Source organism: Pristis pectinata, chromosome 3 (assembly GCF_009764475.1).
Source record: "Pristis pectinata isolate sPriPec2 chromosome 3, sPriPec2.1.pri, whole genome shotgun sequence".
NCBI classification, from domain to species: domain Eukaryota; kingdom Metazoa; phylum Chordata; class Chondrichthyes; order Rhinopristiformes; family Pristidae; genus Pristis; species Pristis pectinata.
Window position 1 is genome coordinate 41,153,092 of NC_067407.1, and position 18,460 is coordinate 41,171,551.

The 18,460-nt window shown below is 39.6% G+C and overlaps 1 protein-coding gene across 2 annotated transcripts in view; it reads right to left on the reverse strand.

Moving 5' to 3' along the window:
• Positions 1–416: 416 nt before the first annotated feature.
• Positions 417–18,460, reverse strand: part of ak4 (adenylate kinase 4) — a 55,657-nt gene continuing 37,613 nt past the window's right edge. For both annotated transcript variants that reach the window (XM_052013007.1, XM_052013008.1), the window contains exons 4-6: positions 13,465–13,637; positions 11,793–11,911; positions 417–4,809 (exon numbers count right to left, since the gene is read on the reverse strand). In XM_052013007.1, coding sequence (XP_051868967.1) covers positions 4,686–4,809; positions 11,793–11,911; positions 13,465–13,637 — 416 coding nt within the window. In that variant the 3' untranslated portion in view covers positions 417–4,685. The remainder of the gene's footprint in view (positions 4,810–11,792; positions 11,912–13,464; positions 13,638–18,460) is intronic.

Here is an 18,460-nt window from a genome sequence, read left to right on the forward strand (position 1 = left end):
CCCACTAGACTGAGTAGTGTTTAATATCAATGTCTCATAAGATGTAAGAACCCAAACCAAAGGTTTGGCAGAGGGACCTCAGAAATTTAAAGGAAATCATGTCCTTCACCCAGCACTCAGTCACATCCTATAAGTTTTGCACAGTGCTGCATGATATGTGAAAATTACTAAGAATCTAAAATTTGTCATGCTAGGTGATGGAGTGGGATCTTTCAGCAGAGTGAGGCTAATCCAGACAGCATCATCACAGACCTTGGTTGTCCGTAAAGGTGAACAAAATAATTCGGAGTATGAGATCCAAGTTATTTGCACAAAGTTAGAAATGTGGAAATGCAATTTTGGAGCTTGGATGCAACAAAAGAACACTTTCAAAAGGCAATGGTAACTTCAAAAAAAATTTTAATGTGGAACTGGTACAGTGATAAGAAAGAAATAGTAATTTAGAGAAAAAAGATTTGGGAATAAGCATTTATTCAGATGCTACTGTGCAAGAAAATTCTCAAAAAGGGAATCCATGGTATTCTAGTCTCCGTGCATTAGGATTGAATAGAGTGCTGAAGATTTTCTGCTGATCAGGGAACCAAACACCATTAAAAGACAAGGGAAAACAAGGGGAAACAATTAATTTTGTGTTAATTTGAAGCTTAGCATCCCATCACCATAGATTATTACCTGCAAAATTTCCCTTCAACTTTTTGGTCACATCCTATTTTCCTTTAAGGCAAAAAGAGGTAAATGTATGTTACATGATCTTAAGTGATACAAAGGAAATATCAATGTATTAATCAGTGTCTATGTACGCCTATCCTTGTTTGCAAACTATCTAACTTTCCAAGCTATTGCCCTTCTGGAACTTTAAAGATGTGGTTTTGACTTATTAATCCCTGGGGCAAATAATATTATAAAATTAAATATTAGAAGCAACCAGAGAAAGAGCTCTTCAAGAAAATATTCACATATTACTTATAAGTAGCACTTCTACTTAAATCTTTAATAATTAAAATTAAAAAGAAGTTAATTAATTGAACCAGTGACTTACGAATTGTCAGTGGAAGACTTGACCAGCAGCTACATGCACATACACACTTCGGTCAGAGCATCACTTGTTCACCACAGGCAGAGGAGCACCATGTCTTAACCAACATCCACCTGCAACATTTTGTGGTCTTTAATGATCTGGTGTAAAGATCCTAGATAATATTCCCTCCCTTTTGTCTGAGGAAACTCAGGCCAATAACTGTGATACAACAGCTATTCTGGCTGAGACCAACTCAATCCAGAAAAACGACTAAATATGTGTTCTTCCTACATACACAGTACCAGAGTGGGCAACATATTTATTTGTCTATTGAGCTCTCAGAGCAGCATTTTTCATTTTATTTATAACCAACCTATTCTTATAACAGCAAATATTGTTTGTATTACATTGAAAATAAATACCCAAAATTTATACCTTCTAAAGTGCAAAGTATGCATTTAAAATTCATAAAAAATGCTTCAACAAAATTAAACTTTAGCAAATCAATAGCTTAAGATGAAACCTTAGATTTTTCAGTCGGAAAATTTCATACATTGATATGCAGCTGAATTACAAGTGCAAAAACATTGTATATAGCTTTATTTTACAAACATTTTATTTGAAAAGGAGCTGCAGCCATTAGAAAGCCTAAAATGTTACAAATTATTTTAATAGAGTTATAATAATTGCCAGTTTCTGTCACGTCTTAAGTTGGTGATTGCGTGTCAAACTTCTTGCCTGTAAGAGACATACCACTCTGGGTCCCTCATCCTCCAGAGCATGTCCAATGGCATCCAAATTAAGAAAAAACATTCTGCTTCTGCGTGTGGTTCTAGTCAATTTAATAAGGTGGCAGCTTCAAACCAAGTGGGTCTGCTAGGTTGAGGGATGATATGCTATCTGCAAAGTACACGTGGGTACATATGCAAATTGGTGCAAAGTTGCTCCACTTATTACAAAGAACAGAACCACATCTAAAAACAGCAGTAGCTTTCTATCAGTGATGTCACCAGAGTAGCTGTGGAGTGCAGGAGGTTAATTCTTCATTGAAATAGTGATAACAAATATATATTTTAAAGCCATACAATTAGATACAAATTGTAAATTATTGTTTTTGTTACATAAATTGCACAATCTAAAGTTGCCCCATTTAATTACACATCAGTTGCAAACCTTGACTTCTTAAGAAATAAAATTAGAGTCTTGCAAAGATGAACATGTAGAAATTTTACACAGGTAAGTATCCAGTGTGTTTCCCTATTGGTTGGAACACTAGCCATTATGGCACAGAGGGAACTGGTTACCATTGCACCTGTTTATTGCAAAATTCACATCAAGAGTGCCATTTACAGGATGCTACCTCCCACTGTGACTACTCTTGGGAATTATACAAACTGCCAAGATTTGATAACCTCCTGGTGCTTAGGTTACAGTATTGGACAAAGGGCTGGGCCTCCTGCAGATCAGGAGCTTAATGTTGCTTTTAAGATCTTCTGCTGAAGTGGAACCTGTACAATGCATGCAACACTTCGTATTTGTCAGTCTAATGCTGCCTCACCAGAAGTTCTTAAAGCAACTGCTGGCTGACTGCAAATGGTGTGGTAAGTTACTGAGTTTTAAACACCTCAGTGTGGAACAATGGAAAAGTAATTTCTTTCCTATTTGTCCAATAAGAACGCAATGCAAATCACCAGACAGTGCAGGTGCTAACTCGTCCAAGACATAAGTTGTAATAGGGGCACATGGTGAAGAAAGAAAACTATTCAAAATTTTTGTTCCTGTTCTTCCAAATAGTCTTTGTCTGTTAACACTAGATGTGAAGAAGTTCAAATTTGACTGTGGAGCTCATTATGCTAAATAGTTTGTCAAAACTCAGTGCTGTCACACTCATGAAAAACTATAACTTGGGCAAAGTGCTAGATGGTCTTTGGTCCCAGTGAAACAATACCTCCACAAGGTACCAATTGCTTTCAAAACAGAATGAAAGGAGAAATATTGTGAGAAAATTAACTGAACAAAGAAAAAAGTACCATTTTATTGACTATAATGCCTTCTCCATGTTCATCGCTACCCAGCAAGGGCACACTTCAGGAGGACCATCCAGCAGACAACCTCCATTGCCGCATGGGGACCTGCTTCCTTCTCTCAAATGATCAAACTACATGAGCTGTGATTGCATTGAGTGACTATTCCATCCAGGGTTTTGAAGGCAAGAAAACAGAGGGAGAGGGAAAAATAATTAAATTACCTGATGTTCGTGATATTGATCCCTACTCAATTACCCTTGCTAGCAAAGGGTTATTTGTGATCATCAGCAGGGAAAGAAAGTTAATTAAGCAGTGCACCTTACCTGTGTGAATAACCTGTCTACATTCATTATTTAAGCCTTATAATAGAACTTGTATTTTGCACTGACCACAGGAAAATTTATCCAGGATAGAAGAGGTAGTTTGTGAATCTGTATACCGTAAGTCAACACTCTGGGCAAGGAATTTTCTCAAAAAAGTGTAGAAACTTTAAGGAAATGGAAAGTTTGTCCTCAGATTGACAAATATTTACTGTACATCACATCCAGCTAGCTGAATGGTGTCTTTGCTGAAAAGAATATGATACAGACTGACAATTAAAAATCTACAATAAAATAACACTTTTATGTTAAACTGCCTTTGCACACTTAAGAGCTAGCTCTAAGCATTGGTAAGACGGAGAGCTGAAGATTTCTTTTCTCTACTAACTGTAGGGATCAAAATTAAGTGAGTTACACTTTGTATTACTTAGCTTCTGTTTCATATCAAATGATCCCCAATTTCAGCATGGTCTGTCTTTGGTCTTGATGCTAAATGGGTGATGGAACATCAGTCACTGTTGTGCTTGCCTTCCAACATTCAGCTCCACCAAAACTAATAAAATTAAAGCAGCTGTTTAATTCTGCTGACTAAAGAGAAAATATTCCACCCTGTAACTTAATTCAGAGAGTGTGCGGAATGATTTAATGGAAAAAGCTTAAAACTGAAGAACAGAATACTCTTGAGATTAACTTACACTGTTTGAGGAAGTGAGTTTTGCTCTACACTTATCTGACCTTAGAATGGAGAAATGGGAAAGTAAATTACTCCCCAACTTTCATAGCTATTGCCTTGCTGAAACACAACAATAATTTTATTTAAAAAGTGCGTTGCATCTGTTTTGAGATTTAAAAAACATAAACTATCACGTTACAGCACAGATGGCCTGCCATGCTTAGAATACTGCAATATAAAGTGACAAGTATACTCTATATCCAGCAGAAGTTCTTCATTGATATCCCAATTAATAGCCCAATTAAATATTATCAAAGGAAGTTATTCCAGAATAACAGGATATTCTGTACTGTGAAATTGTTTGGAATACAATTATGCAAGACGAAAGATATCTCATATGAAAAACAGTTAAAAGCCTACTTGGAATGATATTTTCAAACATTTCACTGCCTATATTTTGTTCAAATAACAATAAGATAAAATGCTTTTCAGAAGTTTATAGAAATAAGAAGGCTTCAGCAATAACAGTACATGCATACACTTAGGAGAAAAAATGGTATCTAGAGTGAAAGTAAGTAAAATGCAGAGGATTCAAGAAAAATACGCTATGATTTCTTTTTGCCTGGAAATCTTCCATATGGAATGGCTCAGCTTTGTCTGAATGGTGCCTCAATGTTAAGGGCTGGAATCCTGGCACTCAACAGAGAATGGATATAGGGCCAAATCTTGTCTGTTTCTGTCCCAGAAAATGTGTGCAAGATTCCCTTGGTCCTGAAGAAAAAATAAAAAGCAGTCAAAAAGAAATGATCATCTTAAAATAATGGGCTCCCTAAAGCCCAATCTGCATAGCTCAGCACTGAATCAAGTAATAGGAGGATGATCTTAAATCACAGTTTTCTGAATCAAGCTGCTTAGAGCCCACACGTTATGAGAAAAGTATTGAGCAGTAATGGCACTGTTCCTAGAGGTCCATAGACTAAGCTTTGTCTACAAGTACTTGAGAGGTGGGTCAGGAAATAGCCAGTCAACAAGAGACAGGGAAAAAAAAGTACTGAAAAACCATCTGTTCCAGGCATCTCAAGAATGTCCAATCCAAACTTTTCGAAACAAAGCTAAAATGCTCTTGCCTAGGTACAAAACAAACAACACCAAAGAAATGCTACATTGCCCATAATAACAACTATGCTAATGAACCACATTTTAACCCAACCCACTCAGTTTAACTGAAGTCAATAGAGCATAAAATCTGGCAGTGTTTAGGACAATCATCTGGACCTTCTCTTAAGTATTTTGGCTTAAAAAAGGGGCCTTGGGTCATTGTGTGCTTTTGAAAATATGTACAGAAGAATCAGTACGTAAACAGAATTTCCAAAATGTATTATTATATCATCACAACTTGTTAAATAGTGAAAAAGTATCACTCTCGCCATTGCCACTACAACATGCTTGGGCTCAATGAACAATTTCTTTGTATGCTATTGCTAAATAAGGTCTAAACTAACTCATCCTAGGCATATGCTGTGCCAAAGATCAATCACCAAGGTTTTTTTTAAAAAAAAGCTTAAAATGTGAATATGTCCAACATGGCAGAAACATTAAGGCACAGATCCCTCTTTTCCAGATGTAGCTGCAGCTGGTCATGTTCCTATTGGCAATGAATAAGATTAAAGTGTCCACCACAGGCAGAATGAAAGAGGGTGGAAAAGGTAGAATGGAAAATGGGTAGAGGAAGGGAGGGAAGAAAAAGAGCAAAAGGAATGGGGAGCAATAGAATGGGAAGGGGGGAAAGGAAGGGCAAAGGGGAGGGAAGAACAGAGGAGGACAAAAGAGATGAGTGGGAGGGAGATCTGGATGACATTGGGAGAAGCACGACAAGGGTGATCGTGGAAGGTTTAGCGGGAATGGAGGAGGGAAGATGAGGAAGAACAATGATGCAGGCAAAGGGGACAGGAAGGCAAGATACTAGTCAGTAAATTTAATCTCTTTCCTGGGTTAGGAAGCTGTTTCAATTGGGCTGGGGAAAATGCTGTGGCATGGGCCAGGTTGCAGGAGCAGCTACTGTATTTGGGTCAGCAAAACAATCAACCTGGTCGTGTTGCAAAAATGCAGGAAGGTGGCAGGCAATAAGATAAAATTATATAAGTTATTGCAGGCAAGAGTGTAATTGACTTTCTGTGTGTTTGGGCAGCAGTTGACTTTCCTCCCTCCTGGGGAATCAAGGAAGGAGAGGTAAATCATGCATCTCAAAAACTAATCCAATTTTAGGCTATGGCAATATTCAAGGTTTGTCCATTTGAAAGACTACTCACCTCTCATTCTACTACTTCTGTGACTTTACTGAGCAGCAAGAGCAAATAGATAGAACCACAAAGTTACTTGGGAGAGCCTATTTTCTTCAGTACCCCATACTGCTCCAGTGATTTACAACTAACATTTCCTTTTCTGTTCTTTTAATTATAGAAAGGTCTATTGTTGCATCACCCACTTCTACAGTACCCATTACAGGCACAGAAAATGTGTAATTGTTTAAATGGGCTCTTAAATCTGACCTGCGAGTTTTTAATGGACTCTTTGATAGAATGCTGTGACCCATTCAGTGTATTCTAAACATGTAGAACTCATTGTTGCCCTTTTGTTGCTTGTTTCACTTGGTTTCATGTAGAATTACCCAATCCTCTCCCAGTTTTCTCCCCTCTCTCCTTTCTCACTTTGTCATCCTCCACCCTGATCTAATTACAACCCACTCTTCAGTTTCCTTTGTTGTTATTCTCAGTCTCCCAGGGAGACCAATTGGTTTATCATTCCAGTCAACATTTCAAAGTTTAGTAGAAGGAAAATGAAAAATTGGGGAGGGACTGACTGATGAGTGACGGAGTGGTTCAGACACTATACTCTCCCATTGCTGAGACCTAGCATCCAACTTGATATAGCAAAGATTTATTTTTCTGATTTATAAATGTCTACATGAAATGGACCACAACAAACAAAAAAAAGGCAGTTTTCTGGTGGCAGTCACTTGCTAGGTCACATCAGTTAGGGCACAGGGAATAGCCCAGCAATTATCTTTACCATTATCTTTTCCTGCATTTTCCATCTGGAAATCAGGTGCAATAAGGACCAGTACTTAACCCATATTACATGGTTATGAGTTTGCACTTTAATTTGTATCAAGATGGTGTTTGACCACTAATGCTAATATACACCAAGCTCTGGCAGAATTCCTTGCAGCTGTGGTTCATGACGTTCCAATGTTCTTGCATATACTCAACACATTTTCTCTATCTGGGTTGTGTGACAACTGAAAAATCAGAAAAGCAGTGCCAATACTAGGCTGATACTAGAAGCCACAAAGACACTACAGTTTTCTTTCTGGGTTGTGGCCAATCTAATCTGCATCTTTGTTTGAGCTATTGCTAATGTATTCTTTTTCAAAATGACAAGTTTTTTTCCAAAAATACTTGTTTTCCCACATTAAAGTACCATTGTTTTAGCAAGTACTGAAGAAACCTTTTACATCATTGGTCATGATGCAAAACATGTATTGCATTATATAAATGACTGTGCATTAAAAACGACAGAAAGCCCATCCCCTTCTCTGCAGTGAAACAGTTAATATGAAGAAGTGATCTGTTTGTAAGCTGTGGATTCTCCTTCTCCCCTTTGGGAATTTCAATAAGTTGTTCTTTGATAGGGCTCAAGGATTTGTTCAACTAGTTAAAGGAATATCTGACGTGGTTCTGAAAAATACAGATTAATAAAATCCCATATTTAAATCAAAATGCGATTTGAATTGACTGACTCCTGACAGTGAAAGAAGGCTGCAATTGGCCTCAACTACTTCAATTAGAAAAAGACAAAGATTCTATTTTTGACCATTAACCCATGATCCATGCTGAGTAGTGAATAAACATGGTCTTTTGAGTGAAGATGGGATTGAGATAATCTGTGAAGCTTTCATTATGGAAAAATCTGCAGGTACTCACTGTCTGGTTTCACATAGATGACAGTTACAGGTAAACTAAATCAAGGGAATTTTTGCCTATGGATTATGTCCTGGAATCATTGCTTTTAAAAGAATAGTTTGTAGCACTGTGTCGAGAAAACGTTCTAAAGTAGGAACTTTTCAGGAGCAAAAGATGGAAACAAACACAAAAGCAAATTATTGTGGATCCTAAAAAACTGAAATGAAAACAGGAAATGTTTATTTTAAAATTGTTGACTCAGAGTTGAGTCCAGAAGGCTGTAATGTACTTAGCTGGAAGATGAGATGCTGTTTTTGAAGCTTGCACTGAGCAACATAAATTCAAGCAACAGCATCCATCTTCCAAATACACAGTACAGGCTTTTTGCTTGATGTTGACACAACTATTTCAGACCAGGACCATTTCCATCATTTTCTGTTTTCACATCAAACTTCCACATCCACAGTATTTTCCTTCTGTAATTTCAGACAACAATGTTGTCAGTTTCACCTCCTCCAGGGAGATCTTTTGTTCCCTTACCTATACACCAACACCCTCTTTCAGCTTTCACCACCATTTCTCTTGCCTTTCATCCCGTTTATGGACCATCCTGTTTGCTCTCCTTTCCCCTTCTCTTGCCCCTGCATCATTAAACCTGTTTGTATTTATTTTTTCCCAGTTCTGACGATAGGGCAACAACCTGAAATATTAATTTTTTTCTCTTTCTGCAGATTCTGCCTGACAGGCTGAGTATTTCTAGCATTCTTTGCTTTTATTAATGAAGAAACACAAAATTACATCTGTGGAGCCCAACTAAAATCCATCTGCATAGTTGTTGTTCATTTTCATTGGCTGCCCCCAGTGGAATTACGGATTGACTACGTCTATTCAGGCTGCATTTACCAATAATACATGTACTAAATTCAAGATATGTTCCCCATCTTAATACATCTAAGTATATTTCCAAGTCTCTGAATGAATAACAATCACAGGTTTATACATCACAAACCCAGATAGTTATCCCTATCATGTGCATGCTCTCGTTTTACACATGAAGCCCTGTTCATCAGCATTTGCTCCTCTGCTTTAAATACTCAGCTACTTTCCTTGCAGCACTGATCCCTGTTCTTATATAGGCTTCTGAAACTTGGACTACCACAGGCACCTCAAGGCACTACGAAGTTACCAATATCTCTGCAAAAACCTCTAGAAGGATAAGTGAACCAATCACAGCATCCTCTCAAAGGCCAACATCTGCAGCATTGAACCCTGGTTACACTCACTGAATTCTGTTGGGTAGGCCACGTTGATCATGTGCCCAACACCAATATCCCCAGACAGATACCCTATTCCAAGCTCTGTTACTGGGTGAGAATACCAGGCGGTCAGAGGAAAAGATTCAAGGGTGTGCTCGAAACCTCCTTGTAGAAATGCAACATCCCCAATGACTCCTGGAAACCTTGGGTCAATTACCAGTAAAAGTGGAGGAGGTGTATTTGTGAGGGTATTGAGAACTTCGATAGCACACAGAAACCCATGTAAGTGGCATAAGTAATAGACCACTTCCCAAACTAGCTATCGGTCTGCTCCATCAGCCACCCCCTGTCCCATCTGTGGAAGGATCTGTGATTCCCACATTAGCCTCATCAGTTACCACAGAACTCACAAAACCAAGAGTGGAAGCAAGTCATCCTCAATCCCAGGACTACCTAAGAAGACTTTTCTCCTTAATATGAACTGTAGCCCAGTGGTTATAGTACTGGACCACCAACCCCAATTATTTGGGGGTAGCCAACGGAATAAAATCCCCAAAATTCCACATTTTTCCAGACATGTCCTCCAGGAGAAGGTGGTTTAGTAAAACAGAAGTCAATGGGAATCATAGGGAAAAGATCATCCAGTGGTTGGAATGATATCTAACACAACAAAAATGAAAGTGGTCATCTGATGCTGGTCATCAGTTCCGGAATATCACTATAGGAGTTCCTCAATAATCTGTTGTTTCATGGATAATCTTTATTCTGTCACGAAGTCTGTATTGGGGCTCTTCTGCAACAATTTCAGAATCCAGCTCCACTCATAACACCCCCACAATGAAGCAGTTCAAACAGTGGGATTTGCTAAGTGAGGAGTAACATTTCTGCCATGAACTTCAGTTAATAACTAACTTAAATAGGGAAAAGCTAACCAGCTAAATGCTTCACACAGGGCACAGGGAGGATCACATCTGGAGTACTGTGTACAGTATTGTTTCCTTAGTTAAAGAAACAGGTCAGATAAGGTTTACCAGACGAGTACCTAGAATGGTAGAATTGTCTGACGAGGAAAGGTTAAGCAGCTAGGCTTGTATTTGCTGGAGTTTAGATGAGAGGGAACTTGATTGAAATATATAAAATCTGGAAGGGTCTTGACAGGGTGAATGTGGAATGGAATTTTCCCCTTAGGAGAGAATCTAGATGTAGGGGACTCCATTTAAAAATAGGGTGTTGCCTTAAATTAGTGATGAGACAATTATTTTTTCTCCTGGAGTTATGCGTGTTTGGAACTACCTTCCTGAAAGGGAGATGGATGTAGATCATTTGAAGGAAAAAAGATAGGTGATAAGCGAGAGGGTAAAATATTGCTGCTGATGGACAAGAGTGTGGAGGTGTGTTTACAATTGGATCAATAATTCTTATGTCCATATGTTCTCTCCTGGTCTTCAACAGAAGCACCATCACTAAGTGCCTTCACCAACAACATTTTCAATGTCGCCCCTGACTAGAATTAAACCTGATCAACTATACTAAGAGATGAATAGGATTTGGATACCCTGATGAGGTGTGGCTTACTTTCTGACTTCTCAGAGCCTCCCTATCATCTACAAGTTTCAAGAAGGAAATATATGAGAACCTTGATGCGTGCAGTCCTGACCATACTCAAGAAGCTTGGTATTATCCAGAACATTAGCTCACTTGAATAGTACCTCTGCTAACTGTCATCACTTCCAGTGCATTGTGGCTGCATGAGGGGCAACCCAAGACACACCAGTATGACTTGGGAATGTTGCTGATCATTCATAGTTGCTAGGTCAACATCCCAGATGACCCCACCTACATAATTATTAAAGTACCATTACCACAAGGCTTTAAACTGTTACCACATAGTTTGCGGAGAAAGCTACCAGTGCAATTTCACTGGAAACATCATCTGGGTAATAAATCTATTCTTGTCAGCATTGACCACATACAGAAAACTAATGTAAATACTTGCAGGCATCCCTACCTCAACTATTCCCTCTGGTAAATCATTCCATACTCCCATAACTCATTTCTTTGAAACATTTCTTGCTCATTTTCAGTGGTATTTTTATCAATGTCTCCTGACCACAAACCTTCCTACTGGAGAAAATAATCTTTCCCTTTTACTCATTTCACAATCTTTCATAATTTCAGTCTGTACCTAATAATGGAGTGAAATATGGAGGTAACAAAGGATCAGTCAACTTTTGTTGTCAATCACAGTTATCACCAATAAATAGCTTTCAATTTAAAAAGGGACAGCCAACCAAAGTAACCAGGGCAGTATGAATTGTTAAATGTTAAATCACTTTAATCTAATCAAGATAAATAATATGAAACCGTTCTATTATGCTTCAACATTCCCCACCGATAAAAGCCTCCAGTGAATTTACCACATTTCTCATCCTTATATTTTTCACAAGCTCAGCTCAAATTTTATCTTACAATGTGAAGTACTTCAGGAGATTTGCTACATCAAAGGTTTCAAGTAGAAAAGTTTTCTTTTACTAACTTGTACAAATCTATTACTGGCTTTGTAGTATCTTTGTATTGACGCAGTCTGGATGCAACCACTTCTGGCTTATCGTCATCACGCTGGATCAAAATATCCCCAGTAATGTCATCAATTCCCTGCACGTAGAAAAAAAGATCATTTAAATTGTAATAAAGAACAGAATCATGGCATGAAAAAAAAATCATAAGATATCCCTCACAGCAACTAGATTAATGACAAGACTGCATCTTTAAAGAAGCAACATTGGGGGTAAACAGAAAACAGGACAGACAGCCACTCAAAATTAGTCTTTATTTATTGCTTTAAATAACTAGAGCCAGATAGTGGAGTAAATAATATCAGTTGTTTGTATGGGTTATGCCTTTAAAATCCATTATTGTTTTATCTTAATTATAGTTCAATTAAATGCATAATAAACCCAACTCTTTGGAAGATTCTTTTGGGTCAGGATTCTAATGATTGGTTCTTAAAGAAGGTCAGCATGCACACTCAATACATTTCTGAAATTAGAAAATAAACGTTTTTTTCTGCAAGGCTAATGTTCCATCTGTATTGTGGAGGTCGTGGCTGTCATGTGACAACACTGCCCCTACCTGGTCGGATGACAGCACTGCCCCTACCTCGTCGGAAGACACACCACTGTCAATCAAGGTTTGGCTCCATCCCACCCATCAGTGCACACCTGACGATTGGCCCCTTTAAACACCTTTGTACCTGGCCTCGGGCCATTGGTCTCCGGTGATCAATTAGTTCTTGCTAGCACCGGGCCATTGGCCATTTTGAACTACCTGGGCTGGACCACCCCCAGCCCTCCAGCACTATAAAGTGTGCCACATGTGCATGGCTCAGCCTCTTTTTGTCTCTGAGGGATTCCTTGTTGGTAAACTGTGCATTGTCTAAGAGAAATAAGTTAGGATTCCCAATAACGTAGAACTGTGCCTGCACTGAGTCAAGGGGTGGCAGGTAGCGTATTGCTTTTCCTTGATTGTTTGTACCCAGTTCGTTGTGTGTGTGTGTGTGTGTGTGTGTGTGTGTGTGTGTGTGTGTATTTTACCCTTGTTGCGATTCTCTCACGCTCGCTATCACCGGTGTGTGTGCATGCTTGTGTGTGGCCCCGTTACCTTTTCCTGTGTTTGCCTTTGTAAATATATCATTTAACTCTAAGGCTGTGTTCAGAGTCCCTGTCCTTCGAGACCTCGAACTTGTCTCACAACACCATCTGCTTAAAATTACTTCTGTTTCTTGAGTTTTACTATTTAAAGTAGTCTCCACAAGTGAAAGGGCAGATCCAGTGTTCCATACCAGCCACTTTTGAATCTGAATCTGTATGCCAAAGCAACCATTTCCTTCAATGCCTCATTTTTACCTAACTTTCCCAGGTCTCTGAGGACTACTCCAATCTTAGTGACACAGCAGAGATCAGAAATGCACAGTGCAAAACCTTATGCTTAAGCTCTACCATTCAGTGCAATCATCTTTACATTATAAGTATTTTGGCATTTCTTTAGTCAGTAATGGATTAGGCTCTCGTTAAGTTGAAAAACCAGTTCAGTGTATATTTCAATATTACCGAAGGTGTAACTTAATGAATGCAACTTCTTTTCCTCCAGATATTAGGTGCCAAAACAAGTTTCTGTATCTATAGGCAAAAAGCTCAGTCAGCACTTACATGCAAAAGGGGAGGATTGAATGTCATATTGTAAACTCTTCCACTTGACTGATGAACCCATCTTGCACTGAGTCTCTCCTTCAATGTCTCAAATGGGACGTTCAAGTGAATGACAAGATCAAGATGGTAGATGCCATTAAGTGCTTCTGCCTGGGCTAGCGTATGAGGGAAACCTGGGCTCGGTGCATAAAAGATCATATTATCAGGCAATGATTTGCCAATAAAACCAGCAGGAGGAGCTATTCCTCTAAATGTCAAAATAAATCATCTGCATCTTGAAATTCATGACACAAGTCATAAAAAGAAATTCTGAAAAGCGTTTGTATGTGCATGCTTGAACAGTTGATATTACTGTAATAAAATCAATGTACATGTTCAAATAGCTTCATTCCATTAAATGTAAATCGCACATATTGTTTCACTATGTTAGAAACCTTTGCAGTTGTTGTTAACAGCAGCTCTCAACAAACAATTTAGCAATGTTGTACAATGCAGTCAAACTTGATTCTATTCTTACTGATCATCTACATTTCTCAGCAGGGATCACTATCCTCCCTATCCCAAGATCAATAAATCCAGGATTCTTAGGGATAGAATTTACTCACATTTGGGAAAAACACAGACTTATTAGGGATAGTCAGCAGGGCTTTGTATGGGGAAGATCATGTCTTAAAACCCAAATGAGTTATTTTGAAGAAGTGGTGAAGATGATTGATGAGGGTAGTACAGTAGATGTTGTCTACATGGACTTCAGTAAAGCATTTGACAAGGTCCCTGATGGTAGACTGATTCAGAAGATTAAGGCACATGGAATCCATGGGAATTGGGCAGGTTGGATTCAAAATTGGCTTGGCCATAGAAGGCAGAGGTTAGAGGTGGAGAGGTGATATTCTGACCGTAAGTCTGTGACAAGTGGTGTTCTGCAGGGATCAGTGCTGTAGCCTCTGTTGTCTGTGTTACATATAAATGAATTGGATGAAAATGTAGATGGGCTGATTAGTAAGTCTGCAGACAATACAAAAATTGGTGGAGTTGTGGACAATGAGGAAGGTTGTCAAAGGATACAGCAGGATATAGATCAGTTGGAAATATGGGCAGAGAGATGGCAGATGGAGCTTAATCTGACAAGGGTGAGGTGTTGCACTTTGGGAAGTCAAATGTAAGAGGAAAGTATGCAGTAAATGGCAGGACCCTTAGGAGCATTGATGTACAGAGAGATCTTGGGGTACAAGGCCATAGCTCCCTGGAAGTGGCAACGCAAGTGGTTAGGAAGGTGAAAGAGGTGTCTGGAATTATTGCCTTCATCATTCGGGGCATTGAGTATAAAAGATGGGAGGTCATATTGCACCAGTATAGAACTTTGGTTCGGCTGCATTTGAAGTATTGTGTGCAGTTCTGGTTGCCACATTACAGGAAGGATGTGGAGGCTTTGGAGAGGGTGCAGAAGAGGTTCAGCAGGATGTTGCCTGGATTAGTGAGTATTAGCTATAAGGAGAGGTTGAACAAACTTGGATTGTTTTCACTTAAGCATTGTAAGGCTGAGGAGTGACCTGACAGAAGTATATAAAATTGAGAGAGAGAGAACAGAACATTACAGCACAGTACAGGCCCTTCAGCCCACAATGTTGTGCCAACATTTTATCCTGCTCTAATATCTATCTAACCCTTCCCTCTCACATAGCCCGCCCTCCCCCCCCCCATTTCGCTATCATTCATGTGGATATCTAAGAGTTTCTTAAATGTCCCTAATGTATCTGCCCTCACAACCTTTGCTGGCAGTGTGTTCCACGCACCCACCACTCTCTGTGTAAAGAACTTACCTCTGACATCCCCCTTATATCTTCTTCCAATCACCTTAAAATTATGTCCCCTTATGTTAGCCATTGTTACCCTGGGAAAAAGTCTCTGACTGTCCACTCAATCTATGCCTCTTATCTTGTACACCTCTATCAAGTCACCTCTCATTCTCCTTCTCTCCAAAGAGAAAAGCCCTAGGTCGCTCAACCTATTCTCATAAGACATGCTCTCCAGTCCAGGCAACATCCTGGTAAATCTCCTCTGCACCCTCTCTAAAGCTTCCACATCCTTTCTATAATGAGGCGACCAAAACTCCAAGTGTGGTCTAACCAGATTTCTAAAGAGCTGCAACATCACCTTGCAGCTCTTGAACTCAATACCCTGACTAATGAAGGCCAACACACCATATGCCTTCTTAACCACCCTATCAACCTGCAGGGCAATCTTGAGAGATCTATGGATGTGGACCCCAAGATCCCTTTGTTCCTCCACACTGCTAAGAGTCCTGCCATTAACCTTGTATTCTGCCTTCAAATTCAATCTCCCGAAGTGTACCACTTCACACTTTTCCAGGTTGAACTCCATCTGCCACTTCTCAGCCCAGCTCTACATTCTATCAATGTCCTGTTGTAATCTGCAGCAACCTTCTACACTGTCCACAACACCACCAACCCTTGTATCATCAGCAAACTTATTAACCCACCTTTCCACATCCTCAACCAAGTCATTTATAAAAATCACAAAGAACAGGGGTCCCAGAACAGATCCCTGTGGAACACCACTAGTTACTGACCTCCAGTCAGAATATGCTCCACCTACCACCAACCACCCTCTCTCTTCTATGGGCGAGCCAATTCTGAATCCACACAGCCAAGTTTCCCTGGATCCCATGCCTCCTGACTTTCTGAATAAGCCTTCCATGAGGAACCTTATCAAATGCCTTACTAAGATCCATGTACACCACATCCACTGCTCTACCTTCATTAATGTGCTTTGTCACATCCTCAAGGAATTCAATCAGGCTAGTGAGGCATGACCTGCCCCTCACAAAGCCATGCTGACTGTCCCTAATCAGCCTATGCTTCTCCAAATGCCCAAAAATCCTGTCTCTAAGAATCTTCTCCAGTAGTTTGCCCACTGCTGTAGTAAGACTCACTGGTCTGTAATTCCCAGGGTTATCCCTACTCCCTTTCTTAAACAAAGGAACAACATTTGCCACCCTCCAATCATCTGGTGGTACTACTGCAGCCAGTGAGGACACAAAGATCGTCACCAAAGGTGCAGCAATCTCTTCCCTAGCTTCCCGTAATAACCCTGGATATATCCCGTCTGGCCCCAGTGACTTATCTATCCTAATGTTTTTCAATCTATCCTGATGTTTTTAGATAGGGTAGATGGTCAAAGTCTTTTTTTCCCAGGATGAAAATATCAAATACTAGAGGGCGTAGCTTTAGGGTGAGAGAGTGAAAGTTGACAGATTTACGAGGTAAGTTATTGTTTTATACAAAGAGTGGTAGGTGCCTGGAACACATTGGTAGACCGGGTGGTGGTGGATACTAATGCTTAAGAGGCATTTAGACAGGCACAAACATTGTGGGCTGAAGGGGCTGTTCCTATGCTGTTCTGTTATAATTGCAACCTAGTTATTGCCACTCTGGCTAAGGTTGCAGAATGCACTACAATGCAGAGATCAATTCTATAATGTTTTTGTCTGTACAGCACTTTTTCACACTGGGCAGAAAATTTACTGACTGATCTTAGGCTGGAGAGTATAAGGACAAGGGTAAGAATTTGTCAAGGCAACTGAAATAGAAAACAACATTGCATGAAATCTGGAGTACAGCACAGGAATCCATATTGGTTACCTATCTGGTGCAGGACTAAGGAAGACTTATAATTTGGGACCCAGCTCTCATCATTAGCTAGTCTCTGTCAGGATATCAGTACATGATTTGCAATTGGTTTCAGTTTCCTTCAGCTAGAAATGGGAGGAATAAATTATTACTCCTCATTTTATGTCCAACAATTGCTGCCAAAATTGGTTATATGGATATTTGATAAGAAGAAGTCGAAGGTCAAACATGTTTTTACTTTTCATGCTCAAATACACTGTCCTCACAGAAAGGAAACCCAGCTGGAGGGCAATGTCCTAAATAGAATGTGTAGAAGAGCATTTGATAGAAAAAAAAATGTACACCAGCTATGCTCGGATCATTTCAGGATTTAAAGCCTGGATTGACACTGGTTTGGAAGTTTACCAGAGAATAGGGACCATGTGTTAAACATTAGTCTGGATTGGATACCATTCACAAAAGGATTATTTTCTTGCTCAACACACAGCGCAGTGCAGCATGCATTAGCCATAACAGTACTCATAATTTCTAATGCTATTAACTTTATTTTATAGACTTCCAATCAAACAGTTCTGGTGTTCTTCCATGAAGAAATCAAGACTTCATAGGTGCTTATTCATAAGTCCAGGAGCTGTGGACACTGTGGTTCCTGTTAGATGGTAGTTAACAGGTTGTCTCTGAGCTATCTGAGAAAAAGTATCTTTGCAAGGTCTTTAAAACCCTCATTATTTGGTTTTTTTTTGCTGCGATGTTTCCGGTTTTGGTTTGATAAGAATGATTAAGATATCCAGGACATAACTAACTGCAAACAGGCATTCCTGGGATGGAAATTCAACCACACTTCAAGGGACAGAAATGGCTCTGCAGTCTGACATCCGAAAGACATAATATGACCTAAAGCTGGTGAGTGGAAAGAGTGCAGGAGATCCAGCAGCTCACTGATAACTATGTCATGCAGGGGTTCTTCAGTGCTGTCAAGGCCATCTATGGCCCAAAGATCCAAGGAACCACTCCGCCAAGAATGGAGAAGAGTCTGTCAAGGATAGACAGGCAGTCAGCTACCCTGGAAGGAATACTCCAAAGATCTCCTCAACCACCAGTCTATCCCTGACATGAGAGACCTCGACTTCTTCCTGAAGCAAACTATCCAATCTAGCCTTGTCATCACCAAGACTAACAAGAAGGTAAAAGGACATGGGCCAATTAAGAAACAATGGGGCAGACAGTATCCCTGCTGAAGTTCTAAAATTTGGCAATCAGGAACTCCAGTCACAAATTCACAACCTCACCCCTGACAACTGACATTACCATCTTCATGAAAAGAAACAATTCTGATTCCAGCAACT